General features: G+C 54.7%; 2 protein-coding genes across 6 annotated transcripts; both read right to left on the reverse strand.

Moving 5' to 3' along the window:
• Positions 1-1,819: 1,819 nt before the first annotated feature.
• On the reverse strand, positions 1,820-11,791 carry PLPPR2 (phospholipid phosphatase related 2). Of its 3 annotated transcripts, none has more exons than XM_039465868.2 (9): positions 11,703-11,791; positions 10,615-10,694; positions 8,711-8,899; positions 8,477-8,612; positions 6,906-7,177; positions 5,773-5,949; positions 3,659-3,781; positions 3,280-3,331; positions 1,820-3,145 (listed from the first exon to the last, which is right to left on the reverse strand). In XM_039465868.2, exons 2-9 carry the CDS (start codon positions 10,678-10,680, stop codon positions 2,802-2,804), a joined length of 1,359 nt encoding a protein of 452 aa, XP_039321802.1. In that variant the 5' UTR covers positions 10,681-10,694; positions 11,703-11,791; the 3' UTR covers positions 1,820-2,801. The 3 variants fall into 3 exon arrangements, with proteins under 3 accessions (XP_039321802.1, XP_074240709.1, XP_039321803.1); XM_039465869.2 differs by having other exon boundaries at positions 3,026-3,145; positions 3,675-3,781; XM_074384608.1 differs by lacking the exon at positions 11,703-11,791 and having other exon boundaries at positions 10,615-10,707.
• A 1,511-nt stretch (positions 11,792-13,302) lies between these two features.
• On the reverse strand, positions 13,303-22,762 carry CCDC159 (coiled-coil domain containing 159). 3 transcript variants are annotated; one of them, XM_074384611.1, is made up of 13 exons: positions 22,638-22,762; positions 20,054-20,155; positions 19,707-19,936; positions 19,212-19,245; positions 18,870-18,958; positions 18,698-18,779; positions 17,600-17,801; positions 16,677-16,744; positions 16,511-16,587; positions 15,429-15,550; positions 15,126-15,208; positions 13,990-14,106; positions 13,303-13,813 (listed from the first exon to the last, which is right to left on the reverse strand). In XM_074384611.1, exons 1-13 carry the CDS (start codon positions 22,663-22,665, stop codon positions 13,809-13,811), a joined length of 1,239 nt encoding a protein of 412 aa, XP_074240712.1. In that variant the 5' UTR covers positions 22,666-22,762; the 3' UTR covers positions 13,303-13,808. The 3 variants fall into 3 exon arrangements, with proteins under 3 accessions (XP_074240712.1, XP_074240710.1, XP_074240711.1); XM_074384609.1 differs by having other exon boundaries at positions 13,303-14,106; positions 20,052-20,155; positions 22,648-22,762; XM_074384610.1 differs by having other exon boundaries at positions 13,303-14,106; positions 20,052-20,155.
• Positions 22,763-22,949: the final 187 nt, after the last annotated feature.

The following is a 22,949-nucleotide window of genomic DNA, read 5'->3' on the forward strand; positions in this document are numbered from 1 at the left end:
GATCGCTTGAGCCCAGAAGTTCAAGACCAGCCTGGGGAACATAGCAAGATATTGTCTCTACTAAAAAATTTTTTAAAAACTAGCAGGCATGGTGGTGTGTGTCTGTAGTCCCAGCTACTTGGGAGGATCGCTGGACTGCTGGATCACAAACGTTTAAGGCTGCACTGCAGTGAGCTATGACTGTGCTGCTGCACTCCACCATTGCTCAGCCTGAGCAACAGAGCAAGACTCTCCCTATCTCTTAAAAAAAATTGCAAACTATGTCCTATCCCACAGTTGTCACATTATACAGATGGGGGTCTCACTATGTTTCCCAGGTTGTTCTCCAACTCCTAAGCTTAAGCAGTCCTCCAGCCTTGGCTTCCCAAAGCATTGGGGTTACAGGTGTGGCGACCTTGTTTATTGTCTTAATATTAGAATGCTCACATCCATGTCAGCAGAGGTTTCTGTCTGTTCTATTTGCTGCTGTAAACTCCCACCTCCACAACCCCCACCCTGTGCCTAACTAAACAGCACCTATGCTTTGGTCTGAACCTTTGTGCCCTGTTCCCATTCATATGTTGAAATCCTAACCCACAGTCATAGGAGGTGGGGCCTTTTAAAGGTGATTAGGTCACGGGTGGAGTCCTCTTGAATGAGATTAGTGTTCTTGTAGAAGAGGCCCCAGAGAGCTCCTTCAGCTTCTGCCATCTGAGACTAGAGTGCGTCTATGAGAAAGCAGGCCCTCACTGGCCACAGAATCTGCTGGGGCCTTGGTCTTGGACTTCCCAGCCTCCAGAACTGTTGTTTCTAAGCCATCCTGTCCATGGCTTTTTGTTATGGCAGCTGGAAAAGACTAAGACCATCTGGCACACAGTGGGGATTCCATAGTGTTTGTGGAATGAATGAATGGGTTAATTAGTGAGAAGGGAAACAGACTCCCTTTTCCTGGGTGACTCTGGGTCCCAAATGCCCTGTCTGAAGCCCCCTCAGAGCCATGATTGTGGGAGGGGTCCTGTGGCTCTCTGACCCTTGGAACATTACCGGTATCTGCTGAGTTCTCAGGGGGGAATGGGTCTTGGCGTAATCTCATACTCAGCACCCCTGCTTTCGTTCACGCAGTCAGGTGTTCAGCTTGGAGGTTCTTTTTTTTTTTTTTGAGACAGAGTCTCACTCTGTTGCCCAGGCAGTACAGTGGCCTGATCTTGGCTCACTGCAATCTGCCTCCGGGGTTCAAGAAATTCTCCTGCCTCAGCCTCCTGAGTAGCTAGGATGACAGGCGTGCACCACCACGCCCAGCTAATTTTTACATTCTTAGTAGAAATGGGGTTTCATTTCACTACATTGGCCCGGCTGGTCTCAAACTCCTGACCTCGTGATCCGCCCGCCTCAGCCTCCCAAGTGCTGGAATTACAGGGGTGAGCCACCACACCTGGCCCTTGGCTTGGAGGTTCTTAGTGCCCCTCAGCATCCCCCATCCCTCTCACGACCCCCAGGTCCCCTCCCCCCATTCCCTGTGCCCTCTGTGCCCTGGCCTGAGAAAAACAGCTCCTGACGTAGGTTTGTGTGCCTTGGTGGCTTGAGCGACTGTTTGCCTTTGACAGATGAAGAAGCAAGGGCACAGAGAGGTGAATGAACTTTCCTGAGGCCACAGAGCCCAGAATGCTGAGCCAGGATTTCAGCCCAAGTTTGGAGCCCCATGAAACCATACTGCCTCTCCACAATCGTCCTTAGATACACTGCAGCAATACACCCACACCCAGCTCCACAGACATCTAGACCCACGATGAAAGTCCTCCGCACCCTCCCCCACCCGGGGGAGGAAGGCAGGTGGCCAAACTTCTGTTACAAACAGGTCTTTATTAAAGAGGAGGAAGGGCAGGAAAGGGGGGCAGTGCCTCCTCTACCCACTGCCTTTGCCTGCCCAGGGTGAGGGAGCCCCTCTGCTCCACCCATGCCCCCCATGATGGCACATCTGTAATGAGGCTGAGGCATGGGGGACAGTATGAAGAACAGGGGCAGGTTCCAAGAAAAAAAGAAAAAACCCTTCCCACAGCCCTAATAAATAACAGAAGGGTTTGGGATGACCTGGGCACGGGCAAGGGGAGACACAGCACCCTGAACCCCAAAACCTCTGAAGTGGGGCAAGCCCTACTTAAGTAGGGGATTAGGAGGGACTGGGTGAGAGGTGGAAAGGCTGCACACAGGGGAGGGGCTAAGAGGAGAAGGGGTACCCCAAGGACCCTGCCATGGGGGAACCTGCCCCCCACCCTACAGCTGGGCTCGCTGATTCTGAGAGAAGACTCAGTGACAAACAATGACCTCATCTCCCTCCTCTCCTTTGCACATGCTTAGACACGGGCGGTCCCCCATTGACTGGAATCATGCCCACCCACTCTAGAAATTCCGGAAACCAAGGGCTCCTATTCGCTGTTCAGGTCGATGAACACTGGCTGGAGTTGCCCTCTTGCAGAAGGATTCTAAGAAATGAGGGGAAGGCTCCCACTGGCTGGAGCCAACTCCTTTTGGTTGAAATTCTGAGTACCAGGGGTTCTCATTAGCCGGGCAATGGCCAATGGGGTCAGGCTTTGGCCCTTAAAAGGGCAATAGTAGGGGCAAGGGCCCACCCTGCATTTCTGCCCCATCGGGATGTCCCAGAGGGCCAGAGAGGCAGTTATCTCCCAAATGTCCTTCCAGTCATCTTCTAATGTCCGAGTCTGGCTGGCTTGGGGGGCAGGGGACTTTGGCACTCACGTGGCACACCCACACACACTCGTGGCAGGAAAGAAGGGACCGGGCAGATTCTGGGTGGTGATTGGGCCTCACAGCAGGTGGTCACGGCTGGCAAACAGGTAAGGGCTGAAGTTGTCCCGGTGAAACGGGGAGGGATAGAGTCCACTCAGGGTATACAGGTCCCGCAGCAGGGGCGTGGGCAGCAGCAGCTTCCGGCCACGTCCACCACCCCCGCCTGGCCCCCCAGGTCCAGGGGAGGAAGGCGAGGGTCCCTGGCTGGGGGTGGGCGCTGGCAGGGGTAGGGGCAGGGGCAAGGGCGTCGGCTCAGACCTCAGACGAGGGCGGGGCACACGGGGCGACGAACACATGGCTGGGGCCCTGGAGGACACACAGCTGGGGATCAGGTGGCCACGGCGGGCGCAGTTCTGCGACTCTAGTGATCAGAAGTCAGAGATCAGGGGATCAGAAAACTTGGGAGGCGGCATAAAATCATAGGTGAGACCTCTGTCACAGTGGCTGCCCACCTGGAGGTCCTCCTGTTTATCCCCCCACTTCCCCTATACTCACTGGATGGGGTGAGCCGTGCCGGTGTCGAATGCGGCCTGCAGACCTCGGGTTCCTGAGACAAAGAGACAGAGGGAAGGGGCTAGTGGCCCCCTGGGCCCTACCGGCCACAGTCACAAGGAGCTCATCAGGTCAAGAGCCCCATGGAAAAGACAACCACGGTTCCCATGATTAACCGTGTCCCCTTGGGAAGAAGACAGGGGTGCACCCTTTCATTCTTTGAGGCTGTTCCTCCAGGACCATTTCCACAGAGATGGGCGATCCCTCCACTTCCTCATGGTTCTGAGACCCCCCCACCTCTTGCCTGACTCCCTTCCTGCCTCCTTGGGCCTCCTCCACCCACCACCCTCTCCAGCCGGGAGCAGTCCCCGGCCCCCCTTACCTGGGCCACACTTAACTTTTCGAGGGGGCTGTCCATGGTGGGGGCTTGGCCCAGGTCCTCCCAGGGAGAGAGCCTTCTGCCAGAGGGTGGCCGGCTCTGAAAGTTGTGCACAACGCAGGTGACCTGGAACAGAGGGAGAGGAGTGTGTTGAGGCCTGGGGCCAGTCACATCGGAGCTATGTAAATACGATCCCCACTTTCCAGATATGGAAACTGAGGCTCAGATTTTCAAAAACAGCTAATGCATAGTATATGTCAGGCACTGCTCATTCCACTTTTTTTTTTTTTTTTTGAGACTAGAGTTTCGCTCTTGTTACCCAGGCTGGAGTGCAATGATCTCTGGCTCACCACAAACTCCGCCTCCTGGGTTCAGGCAATTCTCCTACCTCAGCCTCCTGAGTAGCTGGGATTACAGGCACATGCCACCATGCCCAGCTGATTTTTTGTATTTTTAGTAGAGATGGGGTTTCACCATGTTGACCAGGATGGTCTCGATCTTTTGACCTCGTGATCCACCCGCCTCGGCCTCCCAAAGTGCTGGGATTACAGGCGTGAGCTACCGCACCCGGCAATTCCACTTTACTATGAAGTCGGTGCAATTATTATTTATCCCACAGAGCCCAGACTAGGGTAAAGCAAGTAAGACCAAGTTGTGCGGGGACAGGATTTCATTTCTTTCTTTCTTTTCTTTTTGGAGACAAAGTCTCACTTTGTCACCAAGGCTAGAGTACAATGGCATGATCTCAGCTCACTGCAACCTCCACCTCCCGTGTTCAAGTGATTCTCCTGCCTCTGCCTCCCAAGTAGCTGGGACTACAGGTGTGCCCCATGATGCCTGGCTTTTTTTTTTTTTTTTTTTTTTTTGAGACAGAGTCTCACTCTTTCACCCAGGCTGGAGTGAAGTGGCACGATCTTGGCTTACTGCAACCTCCCCCTGACAGGTTCAAGCAATTCTTCTGCCTCAGCCTTTCAAGCAGCTGGGACTACAGGCGTGCACCACCATGCCCAGCTAGTTTTTGTATTTTTAGTAGAGATGGGGTTTTACCATGTTGACCAAGCTGGTCTTGAACTCCTGGCCTCAAGGGATCCACCCACCTTGGCCTCCCAGAGTGCTGGGATTACCGGCATAAGCTTTGATTCGTCTTTATTTAGAATGTTTGTATTCTGTATAGTGATAGTTTTGTATTCTGTATTGTGATAGTTTTGTATTCTGTATTGTGATAGTTTTGTATTAACTTTGAATTTTAAAAATGTTTTGTTAAAGAGCGGGGCACGGTGGCTCAAGCCTGTAATCCCAGCAATTTGGGAGGCCGAAGAGGGTTGATCACTAGGTCAAGAGATCGAGACCATCCTGGTCAACATGGTGAAACCCCATCTCTACTAAAAATACAAAAAATCAGCTGGGCATGGTGGCACGTGCCTGTAATTCCAGCTACTCAGGAGGCTGAGGCAGGAGAATTGCCTGAACCCAGGAGGCGGAGGTTGCAGTGAGCCGAGATCGCGCCATTGCACTCCAGCCTGGGTAACAAGAGCGAAACTCCATCTCAAAAAAAAAAAATGTTCTGTTAAAATATTATTAATCTTGATTTCTACGTGTTTGGGCACCCTCTTAAAAGTTGCATTCAAGGCCTTGATCTTGGTATCTCATTTCACAGATGAGAATATCCAGGAAGGGTCAGGATAAGGGACTGGCCCAAGGTCACATAGAATCCACGCCCTTCTCCATCATGTCTTCCTGACTCTTGGGTTAGATAACTGATGAAGGTCTTTTTTTTTTTTTTTTTTTTTTTGAGACAGAGTCTCACTCTGTTGTCCAGGCTGCAGTGCAGTGGTGCAGTCTCGGCTCACTGCAGCCTCTGCCTCCCAAGTTCAAGCGATTGATTCTCCTGCCTCAGCCTCCCGAGTAGCTGGGATTACAGGCACAAGCCACCGCGCCCAGCTAATTTTTGTATTTTTAGTAGACAGGGTTTCACCATGTTGGCCAGGCTGGTCTAGAACTCCTGACCTTGTGATCTACCCGCCTCAGCCTCCCAAAGTGCTGGGATTACAGGGGTGAGCCACCGCGCCCAGCGGATGAGGGTCTTTTATGCTGGGAAGGTTGGGGAGGGGACTCACCAAAAAGGTGGCGATGGCCGCCCCTGTCAGGAAGCCAGCCAGCACGTCAGACCAGTGGTTTCGGTACTCGGCCACACGGACCACGCCCACCAGGAAGGCCGGGCACAGCAGGGCCAGGCAGAGCGAGGGTTTGACCAGTCGGGAGCCCTTCACGCGGAACACGAGGGTCACGTACATCTGCGGGGAGCCGGACTGGTCAGGGGACAAGCAGAGGCAAGTCGCCGAACCCAAGAGGAGGCAACTTTCTGAGCTAGGGTTCATGGTCAGAGCGTTGTGGGGCTGGAGAGTGTGGCCAGGGGCTCCAGGGATGGAGTCATGGGCCCTCAGTGGGCTTTTCCAGAAGCGTGACCAAAATGTTAAAGACGGGAGTCAGGGACTGAGGATGTAGCCTGCAGGGCTAGAAGGTGTGGCCAGAGCTCCCAAGGGCAGAGAACAAGGTCTGGGGCCTAGGTGACCCTGGTCCGGAGTCACAGATGGGAACAGACGCTTGCCAGGTTAGAGCGTAGCCACAGAACCAGAAGGTGGAGTCAGGGCTAAGGGGGCAGGTACAGGAGCTCTAGGAGGTGGAGCCCCTGACCCCCAGGGGACCGCTAACAGGGTTGGAGCATAAACCCGGATGCCAGATGAAGCAACAGGTCATGTGACCAGGAAAAAGCAGCGGACAGAGTTAGAAATCCCAGAGGAGTCAAGAGCAAGGAGCGTGGCCAGAGCTACAAGGGGCAGGAACAAGGCCCCCAGGAGAGGGGCAAGGACTCCAGGGGGCTGTCCCATCCACCTAGTCTCCCAGCTAATATATCTAGCGCCTGTAGCATCCTGGGGGTCTGGCTAGGCTCTAGGAGTTCCGAGTCTTGCACATTAGGGACAGTGTCTCGATCCCATAGGGTGGAGCCAACAGCCTCCCTCAGGAGCGCATTATCGGCTCAGGAGGAGGGACCAGAGAGCAAGGGGTGGAGTCAATAGACTGGCTGGGGGCCTGGCTAAGATCTGGGAGGAGGAGGAGCGAGAGTTTTCAACAGGTCGGCTCCCGCCAGGGGGCGTGCAGGAACACAGGCTCCAGCCCTGGGGGCTTCCTGGCTCCCGGTCACCGTCCAGCCCGCACCCCCATTTCTGACCCCGAAGCTCCCAAGGCTCACCGCCGTGTAGGTGACCGCGTAGGCGCAGAGGGCCGCGTCCTTGCAGGGGAAGGCGCGGCGAGCAGCGGCCACGAGGCTGGGGCTGCCAGCGCAGGCACCCTGGTCAGTGACAAAGCGGTCGGGACCCGGGCGATCCGGCGAAGGTGGCAGGCAGCCCAGGGCCGTGTAGTTGGGGCGGCACACGGACAGGAAGTGTGGCGTGGGGTTGCCGGTCACCACCTGCCCAGCGTTGGCGAAGATGGTTGTGGTGAACAGGCCGAAGGAGTAGACCCCTGGTGTGGGATAGTGGAAGAGTTTATGCGCCGGGCCCTGATGCCCCCACTGGTTCCATTGGACCTCTTATCTCCCTTTTCCTGTAACTGCCATGAAAGCACACTTGGGACCCCGTAGCTGGCCAACGTCCCCCTTCCTTTAGGACCCCCAGGAAGGCACTCTGAGGCCTCCTTCCCCCAGGTACCCTCATTATCTGGCCCCTGTCTTTCTATGATTCCACATACGTCAGGGGCGGGTCTTCCCTTGGAGCCCCATTATACCTGGGCTTGGACCTCCCCGCCAACACCATTACATCAGGATCCAGCCCATGCCCGGGACGGCCAGGGAAAACCCTAATGGCATATCTGGGCCTCTTCCTCCCTGCCCCTAAACTGGGTACTACTGAGTTCATCACTCTCCTCCTGGGGCCAATGAGAAGTTAGAGCTGGGTCTCCCACCCTCTGCCCCTGGGACCACAATTATAGGTCAGCTCTGCCCCTCCCCCTTTCCCACAGCCACCACTTGTGTTTGGGACCCCATTTAAAGCAGTCAGAGTCTCATCTCCCTACCCAGGGGCCCGAGGGTGTTTGTCCTGTGCCTGTGTCTCTCTTTTGTGCCTGAGACTCTCCTTGTGGCATTTTGGAACCCTCTTCCACAGTTGCCATGATGGTTGGGTTGGGCCCCACCCCCATCCATGTCCCTAGAACCTCCGTTACATCTGGCCTGAGCCTAGTCCCTCATGGCTTCCTGACATCTCCATCACGGCAATTCTAGGTCCTCTTCCTTCCCCCCTGGAATTCCTTTTTTTTTAAGAGTTGGGGTCTTGCTCAGTCTCCCAAGTAACTGGGACTCCCAAGCAGCTGAGTCTGCACCTCAGCCTCCCAAGTAGCTGGGACTACACATATGTGCCCCCATGCCCAGCTTTTCCCTGGAATTTTTTCTTTTTTTCTTTTTCTTTCTTTTTTTTTTTTTTTTTTTTGAGGTAGAGTTTCGCTCCTGTTGCCCAGGTTAAAGTACAATGGCACGATCTTGGCTCACTGCAACTTCCACCTCCCAGGTTCAAGGATTACAGGCGCCTGCCACCATGTGCAGCTAATTTTTTGTGTTTTTATTAGAGATAGGATTTCACCATGTTGGCCAGGTTAGTCTTGAACTCCTGACCTCAGGTGATCACCTGCTTTGGTCTCGCAAAGTGCTGAGATTACAGGCATGAGCCACTGCACCTGGCCTGGAATTATGACTGTCAGGCCCACAACTCTTTGCTTCTATACCCACCTCCCACCATTACCATGGGGCTGACCCCAGGCTGTGTCTCTCACCCAGGAAGCGGACCAGCCTCCGAAGTGGGGGGCTGAAACGGCAGCAGGCCCCGGACACGATGGTGCTCTCTCCCATGACTGGGACCGCTGAAGGTGGTGTGGGGAAATAGGCATGTGCCAGCTCCCCCAGCAGGATCTGTGGGCAAGATCAAAGTGGAGTCTTCTGGCCTTCCAGCCCATCCCCTCACCCACCCTCACCTGGCCCACCTGCCTCCTAGGAGGTCACTGTCTCACCGTGAGGGTGGGCCCGGCAGTGACCAGTGCGTAGATGAGAGCAGGAGGCACTCGGCTGGCAGCCTCAGGCCCTGGGTAGGGCTTGGCATAGGTACTGTCATAGCAGAAGAATCCCTGGGTGTGCACGGGGAAGGTGTCCGTGAACTCCAGGCGGTAAGCAAGCAGGATCACAATGCCCAGCAGCACCGACTGCCACCGAGCCAGGGCAGGGAGAGGCGGTGGAGAGAGAAGAGAGAGAGTCAGGGGTGAGGCCACAGAGGCAGAGATACGAAGATGGAGAGACCTGGGTTAGAGACAGAAGGTGGAAGACGGAGAGAGATGGAGACAAGGGGGAGAGAGACTGAAAGAGTTGGGGAAAGGAGGTGAGAGAATGGTCAGGGCTTAGGAGAAACAGAAAGAGGAGGAGGCAGAAACAGAGAGAGGCCATGTGCAGCGGCTCGTGCCTATAATCCCAGCCCTTTGGGAGGCTGAGGCGGGAGGATCGTTTGAGCTCAGGAGTTTGAGATCAGCCTGGGCAACATAGCATGACCTCATCTCTGCACATCTGTAGTCCCAACTAGTTGAGAGGCTGAGGAAGGAAGACTGCTTCAGCCCAGAAGGTTAAGGCTGCAGTGAGCCATGATGGCACCACTGCACTCCAGCCTGGGTGCCAGAGGGGGACGCTGTCTCAGAAAAAAGAAAGAAAAAGGAATGAAGAAAGACAGAAAGAAAGAAAATAAATAGGTGGCTCACACCTATAATCCCAGGACTTTGGGAGATCGAGGCAGGTGGATCACCTGAGGTCAGGAGTTTGAGACCAGCCTGGCCAATATAGCAAAACCCTGTTTCTACTAAAGATACAACAATTAGCCAGGCATGGTGGTAGATGCCTGTAATCCCAGCTACTCGGGAGGCTGAGGCAGGAGAATCACTTGAACCCCGGAGGCAGAGGTTGCAGTGAGATCATGCCACTGCACTCCAGCCTGGACAAAAGAGTGAGACTCTGTCTCAAAAGAAAGGAAGAAACAGAGAGAGAGAAAGGGAAGTGAGGGAAGGAGGGGAGAAAAGGAGAAAAAAAGCAAGAGAAGAGAGAAGGGAAAGAAGGGAAGGGAATTGTAGAGAGGGAGAGAAGAGATGGGCATGGGGAGAGAGAATAGGGCCAAGGCTCAGATGAGAGACAGACAGACAGCAGGTGGTGGAGAGACTCTCCCACAAGGAAAGAAATCAGAGGTTAGCAGGAGTACGAGCAGCTACCACAGGTCTAACCCTAACTGTGGGCAGGGGGGTCATACCAAACCTTGTCCACGAATTAATACATTTTACCTTTGCAATAGCCCTAGGAGGCCGAGTGCGGTGGCTCACACCTGTAATCCCAGCACTTTGGGAGGCTGAGGTGGGAGGATCACTTGAGGCCAGGAGTTCTAGACCATCCTGGCAAACATGTTGAAATCCCATCTCTACCAAAAAATACAAAATTAGCCAGGCGTGGTGGTGCACACCTATAGTCTCAGCTACTCAGGAGGCTAAGGTGGGAGAATTGCTTGAACTTGGGAGGCAGAGGTTGCAGTAAGCCGAGATTATGCCAGTGCACCCCAGCCCGGGTGACAGAGTGAGAGCCTATCTCAGGGAAAAAAAAAAAAAGCCCTAGGAGATGGGATGCTGGTGATGCCCATTTTATGAATGAGGAAACTGAGGCTCAGGAGGGTACCTGCGGTGTCCAGCAGCCTGCAGTGTCGATAGGGCAGAGGGGAATTGGACCCTGGGGAGTGGCACTTCTGAATCCAGGCTCATGACCACTTCTCAAGAGAAAGGGGGCAGCAAGGGAGATCCCAGAGACGGAAAGTGGGTACAGATAGGAAGACGGAGGTCGGACAGAGAGACAGAGATAGGCACGCCCTCTCTGGGAGAGAAATGGAAGTCCTCACCTCCACGAAGACAAAGCAGGGGATGATGGAGAAACTCCTCTTCAGATGTGGTCTCCCTCCCGCCATGGTGAAGGCCAGGCCTGCAGAGTGAGGAGGCAGTGGGAGTCCCAGGGCTGTGCCTAGGGGAAGGCTCAGGTCACTGGGACTCTGGCTCCATCCCGGAGTCCTTTGGCCACACCCCTGCTCCTGACGATGGGTCCAGAGGAAGCCCTGACTCCACCCCTTGAGCCTTCTGGCCATGCCTCTGCAATCCAGGCCCCACCCTGTTGGTCCCAACCCTATTGGGGACACCACCTCCCCTGAAACCACTCCCTGAGATTCTGGAGATTCTATAAGGGTCCCCTTCCTCTACAGCTGACAACGGAGACTCTGAGCCAGTGCCTTTTAGGAGATGGTCCTTGAGAAGAGACTCTCCAGCCTCATGGGAACCCCTCCCACATGGCATTTAGAAGGGCCCCCAAGGCCAGGTACAATGGCTCACGCCTGTAATCCCAGCACTTTGGGAGGCCCAGGCGGGTGGATTACCTGAGGTCAGGAGTTTAAGACCAGCCTGGCCAACATGGTGAAACCCCCTCTCTACTAAAAATAAAAAATTAGCTGGGCTTGGCGGCAGGCAACTGTAATTGAAGCTCCTTGGGAGGCTGAGGCAGGAGAATCACTTGAGCACAGGAAGCAGAGGTTGCAGTGAGCCAAGATTGTGCCACTGCACTCCAGCCTGGGCAACAGAGTGAAACTCTGTCTCTCAAAAAAAAAAAAAAAAAAAAAAGAGTCCCCACTAGTTTTTAGGGAACCCCATCCTCTTTCCCAAGGGGCCCCCATCCCTGCCAGGCCCTTTCCCTGAGTCCTTTCCTCCATGGCTCCACAGGGGCTCCTCTCTCTGTCACCATGGGCTGTGGTGTTGGTGTCTGATTGGGCTGATAGCCAAGCCCTCCTTCTCTGCCAACTGCTTCTCCCTCCTTCCCCCTCTTCCCAGCCGGTCTGCCTCCCAGTTCTCCTCTTCCCTCCCCCAAGGCTACCCCCAGTCCCCATCGCTTCAGGGCTCAACACAGTCACACCTGCGTACACCCATTCTTCCAGCCCCGTCTCACCTGTGAAAGCGCCCTATGGCTTCCCCCAGGCTGCATCCACACCCGCAGACTCACAGCTGCTCCTGGTGGCCAGCAGGGCAGGGCTGGTCACCCCCATTGTGCAGATGTGGAAACTGAGGCCCAGGCAGGTGAGGGTAGGCACTCTGGGTCCAGCGCCCCAACCACGACGCTCATTCTGTAGTGTGATATGGGGTGATGGTCGCCAGAAGTCCTAGAAACCCAGAGTCACCCATGCTGGCACCCCTAGGAAGCACAACCCAGCCATCCTACCCCCACCCCCACCCCCAACACACAGCACAGCGTTCATCCATCCCACAGTAAAGACTGGGCACTAGCCGACTTCCAGGCAATGTGCTGGACGCCACTTTGCAGTGAACAAGAGGGGGCCGCTCGTTCAGACAGGTGTCCAACACACAACAAACGTCACTGCATACTCACACACAGTGGGCACACAGCCTGTCAAAGACACCCAAACAGATCAAACAAGTCCCCACCCCCCACCCCGGGCCAAACAAAGAGAAACACATCAGGAGACCCTACACACATCACAGTCCCACACAAGCCCTCACCCCGCCACAGTCAGGGACACACAGGCCTGCAACACACTTAAAGAGTCACAGCAAAGAAAAAGTCACTGCACACAATGGGGGTCACAGAACCCATCAGAGCGTCACACCCCCAATTACAAGGCACTCAGTAACAGCCACACACACACTAACAGTCTCTTATTCACACCGACAGTCATAGGGGAGAGACACGGTACCATCCACAACCACAGCCACATGGCCACTTCCACGGACCATGGCACAGACTCAAAACGCCACACAAGAAAGGCGCACGGCGCACAACCACAGCCACACACACACACACACACACACACACACCATCAGAATAAGCACACAGCAGTAGCCACACAATGACAGTTTTACTGTCATTGCACACAACCACACAGACGCCAAGACAGTCACACACAGAGACAGCAGCCACACGGGGGGCCAATGGCAGCCACAGCACAGCCACACACACACACAATCCGAGTGACACCCACAACGACAGCAGCACAATGACAGTGACACACACCCGCGGACCTCCCGAAGCCGCACAATCCCAGTCGTGCAGCCACACGATGTCAGTTACACAACCACACACAGACACACAATGACAACCACACAATCACAGTTACCCACGGCCACCCTCACCACGGGCGCTGGGCTCCTCCGCCCAGGGTCTCCTCCCCCAGCTCCGTCCCCTCCCCCGCACCCCCGCCGCCTCCCCTCCCCCACCCCTCCCCGCGTTGGACCCGGAGGCACCAGACCCTCAGGAACCGCGGAACAACGCCGGGGGTGGGAAGCCCACCAGAGGGGATGAGGGGCGCCCCTAGTCCCTCTCCTCACCGCGTCGAGACCGCAGTCGCCTGAGACCCCGCTCCACCTAGATGGCCCCGGCGCGGCGAGACGGACAGACGGCCGGCCCGGCTGGCAGGCGCCGAGACCGAGCTGCGGTCGGCCGGGCCGGGCAGCGCCGCGCAGACTCCGAGGCGGAGGGAGGGGCGGGGCCTCCGGGCGCCTCCTTTGCATAGCCCCCCGTAGGGCGGGGCCTTATTAGCGGGGTGGGGCGGGGCCTCCGTGCTCTTGGGGGCGGGGCGTGTTAGCATCAATTGCGGGAAGGAACCAAGAATGGATGTAAAGAGGGAAGACCCTGGGGTTGGGGAGGGCTCCAAGGGTAATAGGAGGGAGGGGCTTCAGAGCATGTCCGTGCCCCTTGCTCTCTGAGCCTCAGTTTCCCCATTCACCAGGGCCCCCCAGAAAGGAAGGCTCTATGGCCGGCATGGAAGTCTGTTTGGTCGCTCGTATCTGGACAGAATGACTCCTTGCCTTGTCATGTATTAAATCTGGCTTCACCATGTCCCCTGATTCCAAGCCCACACATCCCAAAAGACCTCTCGGGTCTCTACACGCCTCCCCCTCAACACCGAAGAGTAAATTGGGAGGGCAGGGGGATTCCTAGCACAGGAAGCAGCAGGACTAACAGTCCAGGGCGAGAAGAGGGTCTCGGCTAGTTTATTTTCTCTCTGGAGGGGTCTTCAGGGAGAGCAGTCCCGGCTGCTCAAGCTGTGGAGAGAGAGAGTGGGTCAGGGCCTGACCAGGTCCGGGGGACTCTGGGGCTGCAGGACAGGGACCGAATGTCCAGATCGGGATCTGGGCCTGTCCCAAGGGTCTAGACTGGGAGTCCAGGGCCGGTCAGGAGGGGAATGGGTGGGTGAGTGGGGGGTGGAAATCATCTGCACCATGTGGGAAGGAACGACGACTCTTGCTGAAAGGTGGCTGAGAGAGGTCCTGGTCAGAGTCAGAGTCAGAGTCCCAGGAGGGGAGTAGATGGCTCAGGTACCGGTGCCCCTTGTGGCCTGCAGGAGGGACAGGTACCCTGAATAGGACCCTCAAGTAACCTCCAAATATATGCCCTGTGTCCCTTCATAGTATAACTCACTGATCCTTAAACCACGACCCCCAAGTCCCTTGAATGTGATTCAATGTGACACCAAATTATGACTTCAATGACCCTTGAATTTCACCCGACTGACACCTTTTTTTGTGTGTGAGATGAGGTCTCACTCTGTTGCCCAGGATGGAGTGCAGTGGAACTATCATGGCTCACTGCAGCCTCAACCTCCCTGGCTCAAGAGATCCTCCTGCCTCAGCCTCCTGAGTAGCTAAGACTGCAGGCGTGCACCATCACCCCGTTAATTTTTAAATTTTTTGTAGAGATGGGGTCTCACTGTGTTTCTCAGGCTGGTCTCAAACTCCTGCACTCAAGCAATCCTCGCACCTCAGCCTCCCAATATATTAGGATTATAGGCATGAGCCACTGCATGGGGTCCCCATGGACTCATATAAGATCCAAGTGACAGGGCCAGGCATGGTGGCTCACACCTGTAATCCCAGCACTTTGGGAGGCCAAGGCGGGCAGATCACGAGGTCAGGAGATCGACACTATCCTGGCTAACAGGGTGAAACCACGTCTCTATTAAAAATACAAAAAAATTAGCTGGGTGTGCTGGTACACGCCTGTAGTCCCAGCTATTCGGGAGGCCGAGGCAGGAGAATCATTTGAACCTGGGAGGCAGAGGTTGCAGTGAGCCAAGATCGTGCCACTGTACTCCAGCCTGGGTGACAGAGTGAGACTCTGTCTCAAAAAAAAAAAAAAAAAAAAAAAGATCCAAGTGACACTGAATGTGACCATGAATGACTCCTGGATGAAAACTCCAGTGACTTCTTAATGTGACCCCAGAATATTACTTAATGTGACAACAGAATAACACCCAAGAGATGGATGTCACTCCCAAGTAGGCTCTCTGAACATAGCTCCCCCAAGTGAAGCTAGACAATGACCTCCCACCCCTGGACAATTCTCAGCTTCCCTCACCCCTGGGGCTTGAGGCCTTGGAACGAGCCCCCAAAGACATGGTGAGGCCGTCGATGGAGTTCTGCAGCACGTGCACAGCAGACCTGCAGGAAGATGAGGAGCCGGGGGTCCTGGGAGACTCCAGACTGCTCAAGGAGTGGACAGCAGGAGGACTAAGGTTGGGTGCTGTGGTGGGGCTGAGTCCTAGGGGGTGAGGGAGCTCTGGACTCAGGTGGGCTCCAGGTTCTGGAAGTCACTGCCAGATCCCGTTTGGGAAAGGAGTTCACATGAGGGTCAGGGGTCAGACTGAGGGCTGGGCATCACCATATGTCACTCAGTTCCTTCTGAAGGTCATCCTTCCAGCAGCCATTGGCTCCCTGTGGTATCTCCTCAGTTTCCGGCCAGGCAGATGTCTCATAACCCTGCTGCTTCATCTTGGTCAGGATCTGAGGTGGGGAGGGATGAGACAATAGCAATCATAATAATAGTGACGATAGTAAAAGGTGACTGTTACACAGGACTTATTATATGCCAGGCTGCATTCAAGTGCTTAATACTCAGCTAGCACAGACACCTGATCAGGTAGGGATGAGTGTTTGTTGTTGTTATTGTTTGTTTTTTGAGACAGGGTCTCACTCTGTCACCCAGGCTGGAGTGTAGTGATGCTGTCAGGGCTCACTGCAGCCTCAACCTCTCAGCCTCACGTGATCCCCCCATCTCAGCCTTCTGAGTAGCTGGGTCTACAGGCACATGCCAACACACCCAGCTAGTGGTTGTTTGTTTGTTTGTTTGTTTGTTTGTTTGTTTGTAGAGACAGGGTTTCACCATGTTGCCCAGGCTGGTCTTGAACTCCTGGGCTCTAGCCGTCCACCTACCTCAGCCTCCCAAGTGCTGAGATAACAGGCATGAGCCACCGTGCTCAACAGGATGAGGGTTTTTTTGATACGGAGTTTCGCTCTTGTCACCCAGGCTGGAGTGCAATGGGGCAATCTTTGCTCACCGCAACCTCCGCCTCCCGGGTTCAAGCAATTCTCCAGCCTCAGGTTCCTGAGTAGCTGGGATTACATGTGCCCGCCACCACACCTGGCTAATTTTTGTATTTTTAGTAGAGACGGGGTTTCACCATGTTGGCCAGGCTGGTCTCGAACTCCTGACCTCAGGTGATCTGCCCACCTTGGTCTCCCAAAGTCCTGGCATTACAGGCATCAGCCAGGATGAGTTATTATTACACCCATTATACAGATGAGGAAACTGAGGCTCAGAGAGGTTGAGTGACTTGCCGACAGTAACACAGCAGTGAGGGGCAGAGCTCGGATTTGAACCCAGTCTTCAATCTGATGGCGGAGGCTGACCAAAATCCCCATCCCTCCCTCTCCCATTCCTCCCCAGGCTCCCCATCCACTCACTTTACGGCATTTCACCTGCGTTTTCTGCATTTTCTGAATGTTCACCAGGTTCTCTGAGATCTCATCCTCTTGGGCCTCTGTGGAGGGAGGGGGCTCAAGGGGACAGGGGCTAAAGAAGGACCCCCCCCCCCCCGCTCTGCCCCTGGCTGTGGCTCCAGGCACTCACGGAGCTTCTGATAGATGCAGGTCACCTCTTCCCGAACCAGTTCCAGCTCCTCCCACAGGAACTTTTTGCTGAGGGGACAGTGCAGCCTAGACCTACACTCGCTGCCTGACCCCTGACCGCCCATCCCCCCAAGTCTGTCCCCTCCCCACACCTCCCTGTCCATTTCCCCCTCTTTCTACAACCCCCTACCCTCATCCCCATCCTTTCCTTCTGATCCCCAGCCTCCCATTCTTTCAGCTTCTCCCAACGCACCCAGCCTCCTATCACCTGGCCTCCGCCTCCCCACCTCCTGTCCCCCGGCTTTCTACACCCCCAGCTTCCTGCCCTCTCAGCCTTCCCTGCCACCCCGCTTTCTGAACCCCTGGCCCCCTTTTCCATCCCACCTCCAGCTTTCTATCTTCCCTGCCTTCTGGCCTCTCAGTCTCCCATTCCCCAACCCCCACCAGCCACCTTTCTCCCCTGAGCCTCTCATCCTCTCCTCTTTTATTTATTTATTTATTTTTTTGAGGCATAGTCTCACTCTGCCACCCAGGATGGAGTGCAATGGTGCGATCTCGGCTCACTGCAACCTCTGCCTCCCGGGTTCCAGTGGTTCTCCTGCCTCAGCTTCCCCAGTAGCTGGGATTACAGGCACCGGCCCCCATACCCGACTAATTTTTGTATTTTTAGTAGAGATGGGCTTTCACCATGTTGGCCAGGCTGGTCTCAGGTGACCCGCCCATCTTGGCCTTCCAAAGTGCTGGGATTACAGCCATGAGTCACTGCACCAGGCCACATTCTCGCTTGTTGTCCCTCCGGCTTTCCATCATCCCCCAGTCTTCCTCACCCAGGCCTCTGCCATTTCCCTGATCCTGCCTCGGTTCCCAGCTCCTGACCTCCCTTCCCTCCCGGGGACTCCCGCTTGCCCTCCCACCGTCACCCACCTGTCATGGATCTCCTGGGCCAGCAGCTGCAGGCAGCGAGTGGTGCGGGCATGCTGCACCTCCTCACTGTCACGAAGGGTCTTCTCCAGCCCCTGCAGGCCTTGGGCCAGGGCCCCATAAAGCTCCTGCTGGCCCTGCTCCAAAGAGGGTCCCGGCTTGTGCCCCTCCTTCTCTCCCTGGCGGCCTGTGGGACTCAGCACCTCTGCAGAGAGTATGGGACCTTGCCTGAGCCCTGATCCTACCCTGAACCTAGCTTGTCCTAATCTTGACCCAGAACCCAGACTCTCCCAAGAATCTCCCAATTTCTCTCACCCTGGCCTGGCCCAGCTGATCCCAACAGGACCAGCTTCCAGCCTGATTTTTTTTTTTTTTTTTTGAGACAGAGTCTCACTTTGTTGTCCAGGCTGGAGTGCAGTAGTGTGATCTTGGCTCACTGCAACTTCTGCCTCCTAGGTTCAAGCAATTCTCCTTTCTCAACCTCCTGAGTAGTTGGGACTATAGGCGCACACCACTATGCCCCAGCTAATATTTGTATTTTTAGTAGAGATGGGGTTTCGTCATATTGGTCAGGCTGGTCTCAATCTCCTGACCTCAGGTGATCCACCTGCTTTGGCCTCCCAATGTGCTGAGATTACAGGCATGAGCCTCCGAGCCTGTTTTTTTTTTTTTTTTTTTTGAGTAGAAATGGGGTTTCACCATGTTGTGCCCAGGTTGGTCTCGAACACCTGACCTCCAGTGATCCACCCTCTTCAGCCTCCCAAAATGCTGGCTTTTTTTTTTTTTTCTTTTGAGACAGAGTTTGGTAACCCAGGCTGGAGTGCAGTGGCACAATCTCAGTTCACTGCAACCTCCGCCTCCTGGGTTCAGGCAATTCTCCTGCCTCGGCCTCCTGAGTAGATGGGATTACAGGAGCGCACCACCGTGCCCAGCTAATTTTTTTGTATTTTTAGTAGAGATGGGGCTTCACCATATTGGCCAGGCTGGTCTTGAACTCCTGACCTCGTGATCCACCCGCCTCGGCCTCCCAAAGTGCTGGGATTACAGGTGTGAGCCACCACACCTGGCCTTGCCTGACCTTGATCTCTGGCCAGTCCTAACCTTCAAGCTGCTGAATCTTGATTTGTTGCAAGCAGCTCTCCTTCTCCAGCATGGTCACTGAGTGGTTCAGGAACTCGAAAGCCTGGGGAAAGAGGTCAACCTTGGGGTGACAGGAAGGAGGGGAGGGCAAGGAGAAACAGAGGTTGCTGGCAACAGGGCCAAGGTGGTTCACCTTGGTCTGGGCCTGTAGCTGGCTCTTGAGTGACTCAAGTTCACATCGCAGGAGCTTCTGGGAGTCAGGAATCATCACAATGGTTTTGGCTGTGGGCAGAGGAGAGGGTGGTGAGCCAGCACTGGGAGGGGTGGGGTCTGGGGCAAGGGCAGGGCAGAGGTCAGCAGAGGCTTCGAGTAGCAGTAGGGACAGGGGGTAAGATTTAGAACAGAGGCCCAGTGAGCCTTGGGCAGGAGTGAATGGGTGACCTTGGCAGAGGGTCAGCTGTTGCTGGGGCAGAGGGTAGAGCTAAGAACCAGCAGGTCTTCCCCATACAGTCTCATTGGGAAGGAGCTTTCTTACCTTTGACTTTGGAAGAGCTGGTCTCCAAGGGCTTCTAAGGAAGAGAAACAAGAGGGGAGTAGAAATTTGCCCCTGAGCTGCCTCCTTGTTCACCCCAACCCAGTTTGGAGGGCTGGACAAGAGTTGGATCTCCTCAGTTCTGGGTGTCCCAAACCACAAGTGCAGGCAAAGCTGCACTCCAGGCATATTCATGCACCTCCCCCTTGGGCTACACATGTTCAGAAATGCACTCGTATGGCTGAGAGACGCTCACAGCCAAATCCCCATGGAAGACACGCAACCACACTCTTTGCTTCCATTCATTCCATCATCCCTTCATTTAAGACTTGCTTAGTGAGGGCCTGCTGAGTGCTAGACGCTGTTCTAGGTGTTAAAAACACCCACAGTGGGCATGTTCATGGGAGTCCCTCTGCCTTACAGCCCCTTCCCTAAGCCCCACAGTGGTAGATTGCAGTGGTTTTTTTGCATTGAAGGGGTTTCTTGGGTGGGGGTGACCTTAGTTATGTTGTGATGCCTCTTCAAAACGTCCTGGTCATTACGGCACTCCTTCTTCAGGTCTGGGTTGGGGAAGGGGGGAGCCCCATGTGGTGGAGGCCCCGAGCCCACCACTGGCATCCAGTCTACACTCCTCACTATGTCCCCAGAAGCAGGGCGTCCCAAGGTCTCCCGCTGTGGGGTCCTGGACCAGTGAGCTGTACACTCCAGAGCCTTGTCCAAGGAAGAGCCTAGGAGTGAGGGCTTCCTTGAGGGACAGTGCCGAGCACTCCTTGCATTCCCAGCCCCTCCCAGCATCCCAGCCCTACAGCAGCCCCCTCCGCCATGAACCCCAGTACTTCTCACACTTTGTGTTAGCAGGCAAACGCACGCTGGAGGGTGAGGAAGTTGAGTAGAGGCAGGACACAGAGTAGTCAGGGTCCCGGGGTAGGCCAGCCAAAAGAGGGTCGCTGTGAGTAGGGAAGCAGTGGCTGCTTTGAGATAAATCCCCATGTCCCCGCTGCCCCCAGACCCTTCCTGACATTCCAGAGATATCTCAGCCCGAAACTCAAGGCTTCTCTGTTATGGTAGAAGCCAAAGCTGAATGAAACATGGTCCCAAAGTCAGGTATGGCCAGGCACAATGGCTCACACCTGTAATCCCAGCACTTTATGAGGCTAAGGCGGGAGGATCATTTGAGGTCAGGAGTTCGACACCAGCCTGGCCAACATGATGAAACCCTGTTTCTACTAAAAATACAAAAATTAGCCAGGCTTTCTGGTGGGTGCCTGTAATCCCAGCTACTTGGGCGGCTGAGGCAGGAAAACTGCTTGAACCTAGGAGGCAGAGGTTGCAGTGAGCCGAGATTATACCACTGTACTTTAGCCTGAGCAACAGAGGGCGAGACTTGTTCTCCAAAAAATAAAAAATAAAATAAAGATGATCCCAGCCCCAAGGTTTGGGCAGGGCAGCAAGAAGGACCCAGAAGACCCCAAAGTAAAATATCAGGCCTCAGGCCAGGTGCGGTGGCTCACGCCTGTAATCCCAACACTTTGGGAGGTCGGGGTGGGAGGATCGCCTGAGGTCAGGAGTTTGAGATCAGCCTGACCAACATGGTCAAACCCCATCTCTACTTAAAGCACTAAATTAACCAGGCGTGATGGCACACGCCTGTAATCCCAGCTATTTGGGAGGCAGAGGCAGGAAAATCACTTGAACACAGGAGGCAGAGGTTGCAGTGAACCGAGATCACGCCATTGCCTCAAGCCTGGGCAACAAGAGCGAAACTCTGTCTCAAACAAACGAACAAACAAAAACTACTCAGCATATCTTCAGTAAAATCTTCCTTAATCCTTTTTTAGGCTTCTATTTTCTGAGCACCTAATTGAGTGCTGGGCATCCCTAAGCACTCACTGGATCTTCACACCCACCCTGTGATGTACACATTTTTCTTCTGCCTGAAATGTCCTAAGCTGCCCCTTCAAGAGTCACTGCCTCAGGGAGGTCCTCACTTCCAGGGGCAGCTGAACATAATGGTTAAGCAGGGAAACTCTCCAGCTAGATGGCCTGGGTTCAAATCCTAGCTCTGTCCCTTCCCGCTGTGTAATGCTGGTGGCTTTCCTGAACCTCTCCATGCCTCAGCGTCCGCAACTATAAAAACGGGAAGTAAGCTGGGCACGGTGGCTCACGCCTGTAATCCCAGCACTTTGGGAGGCCGAGGCGGGTGGATCACGAGGTCAAGAGCTCGAGACCATCCTGGTCAACATGGTGAAACCCCGTCTCTCCTAAAAATATAAAAAAATTAGCTGGGCATGATGGCACGTGCCTGTAGTCCCAGCTACTCAGGAGGCTGAGGCAGAAGAATTGTCTGAACCCAGGAGGCAGAGGTCGCGGTGAGCCGAGATCGCGCCATTGCACTCCAGCCTGGGTAACAAGAGCGAAACTCCGTCTCAAAAAAACAACAACAACAACAAAAAAAACGGGATGCTGGGGCCCGGCGCAGTGACTCATGCCTGTAATCCCAGCACTTTGGGAGGCTGAGGCAGGCAGATCACGAAGTCAAGAGATCGAGACCATCTTGGCCAACATGGTGAAACCCCATCTCTACTAAAAATACAAAAATTCTCTGGGCATGTTGGCGATGCCTGTAGTCCCAGCTATTCGGGAGGCTGAAGCAGGAGAATCGCTTGAACCCAGGAGGCAGAGGTTGCAGTGAGCCAAGATCGTACCACTGCACGACAGCCTGGCGACAGAGCGAGACTCCATCTCAAAAAAAAAAAAAAAAAAAAAAAAAAAAGGGGCGGGCGCGGTGGCTCAAGCCTGTAATCCCAGCACTTTGGGAGGCCGAGACAGGTGGATCACAAGGTTGAGAGATCGAGACCAACCTGGTCAACATGGTGAAACCCCGTCTCTACTAAAAATACAAAAAATTAGCTGGGCATGGTGGCGCGTGCCTGTAATCCCAGCTACTCAGGAGGCTGAGGCAGAAGAATTGCCTGAACCCAGGAGGCGGAGGTCGCGGTGAGCCGAGATCGCGCCATTGCACTCCAGCCTGGGTAACAAGAGGGAAACTCCGTCTCAAAAGAAAAATAATAATAATAATAATAAAAGGATGTCATAATATCCACCTTACTGGGCTGTTGTGATTAAATGAATTAATCCATGCCAGTGCGTGGTATACAGTAATGGGAATCTGTGTTTGCTCTGAAATGTCACGCTGAGAACCTGTGATTTAGGGACCGTAGGAAGCCTGGGAGGCTTGGAGGCGAAAAGGAGAGGCATTTGAGAACCAGCTCAGGTCCCCAATCGTGTCTCCTCTCTCCCCGCCCACCCCGGTTTTGCTTCCGCGTCCCTCTAGGGAAACTAATTTAGGAGAAGGGGCGGGGTCATCAACCTGGCCCCGCCCCCTGGATTGTGAATTTTCCACCCTCCGGGCTATAGACGCCCACCTACCACATTCCACCTGTTCATGATCTCCCATCAGGGACCGCGAAGCCAGGCCTCAGCTGTGACGCTGAAATTTGATCCCGCGGGGACACCATCGCATTAAAAAGCTCAAAGGCTAAAGGAGTCACAGAGAGGGGTGTGGCCGGCATTTTAGTTCCGCCCCTGCCGTAGTAGCCAAAGGCCTCATTGGCGCCTTCACGCTTAGTACCCGCGGTGTAATTGGATAAAAGCCCGTGGAGGGGGCGGGATCCCAGGTGAGTTTCTACCAATCGATTAGTCAGTCCCCAAGAGGGCGGGACAGAAAGCTGCAGATTTACG

Source organism: Saimiri boliviensis, chromosome 14 (assembly GCF_048565385.1).
Source record: "Saimiri boliviensis isolate mSaiBol1 chromosome 14, mSaiBol1.pri, whole genome shotgun sequence".
Classification (NCBI taxonomy): Eukaryota; Metazoa; Chordata; class Mammalia; order Primates; family Cebidae; genus Saimiri; species Saimiri boliviensis.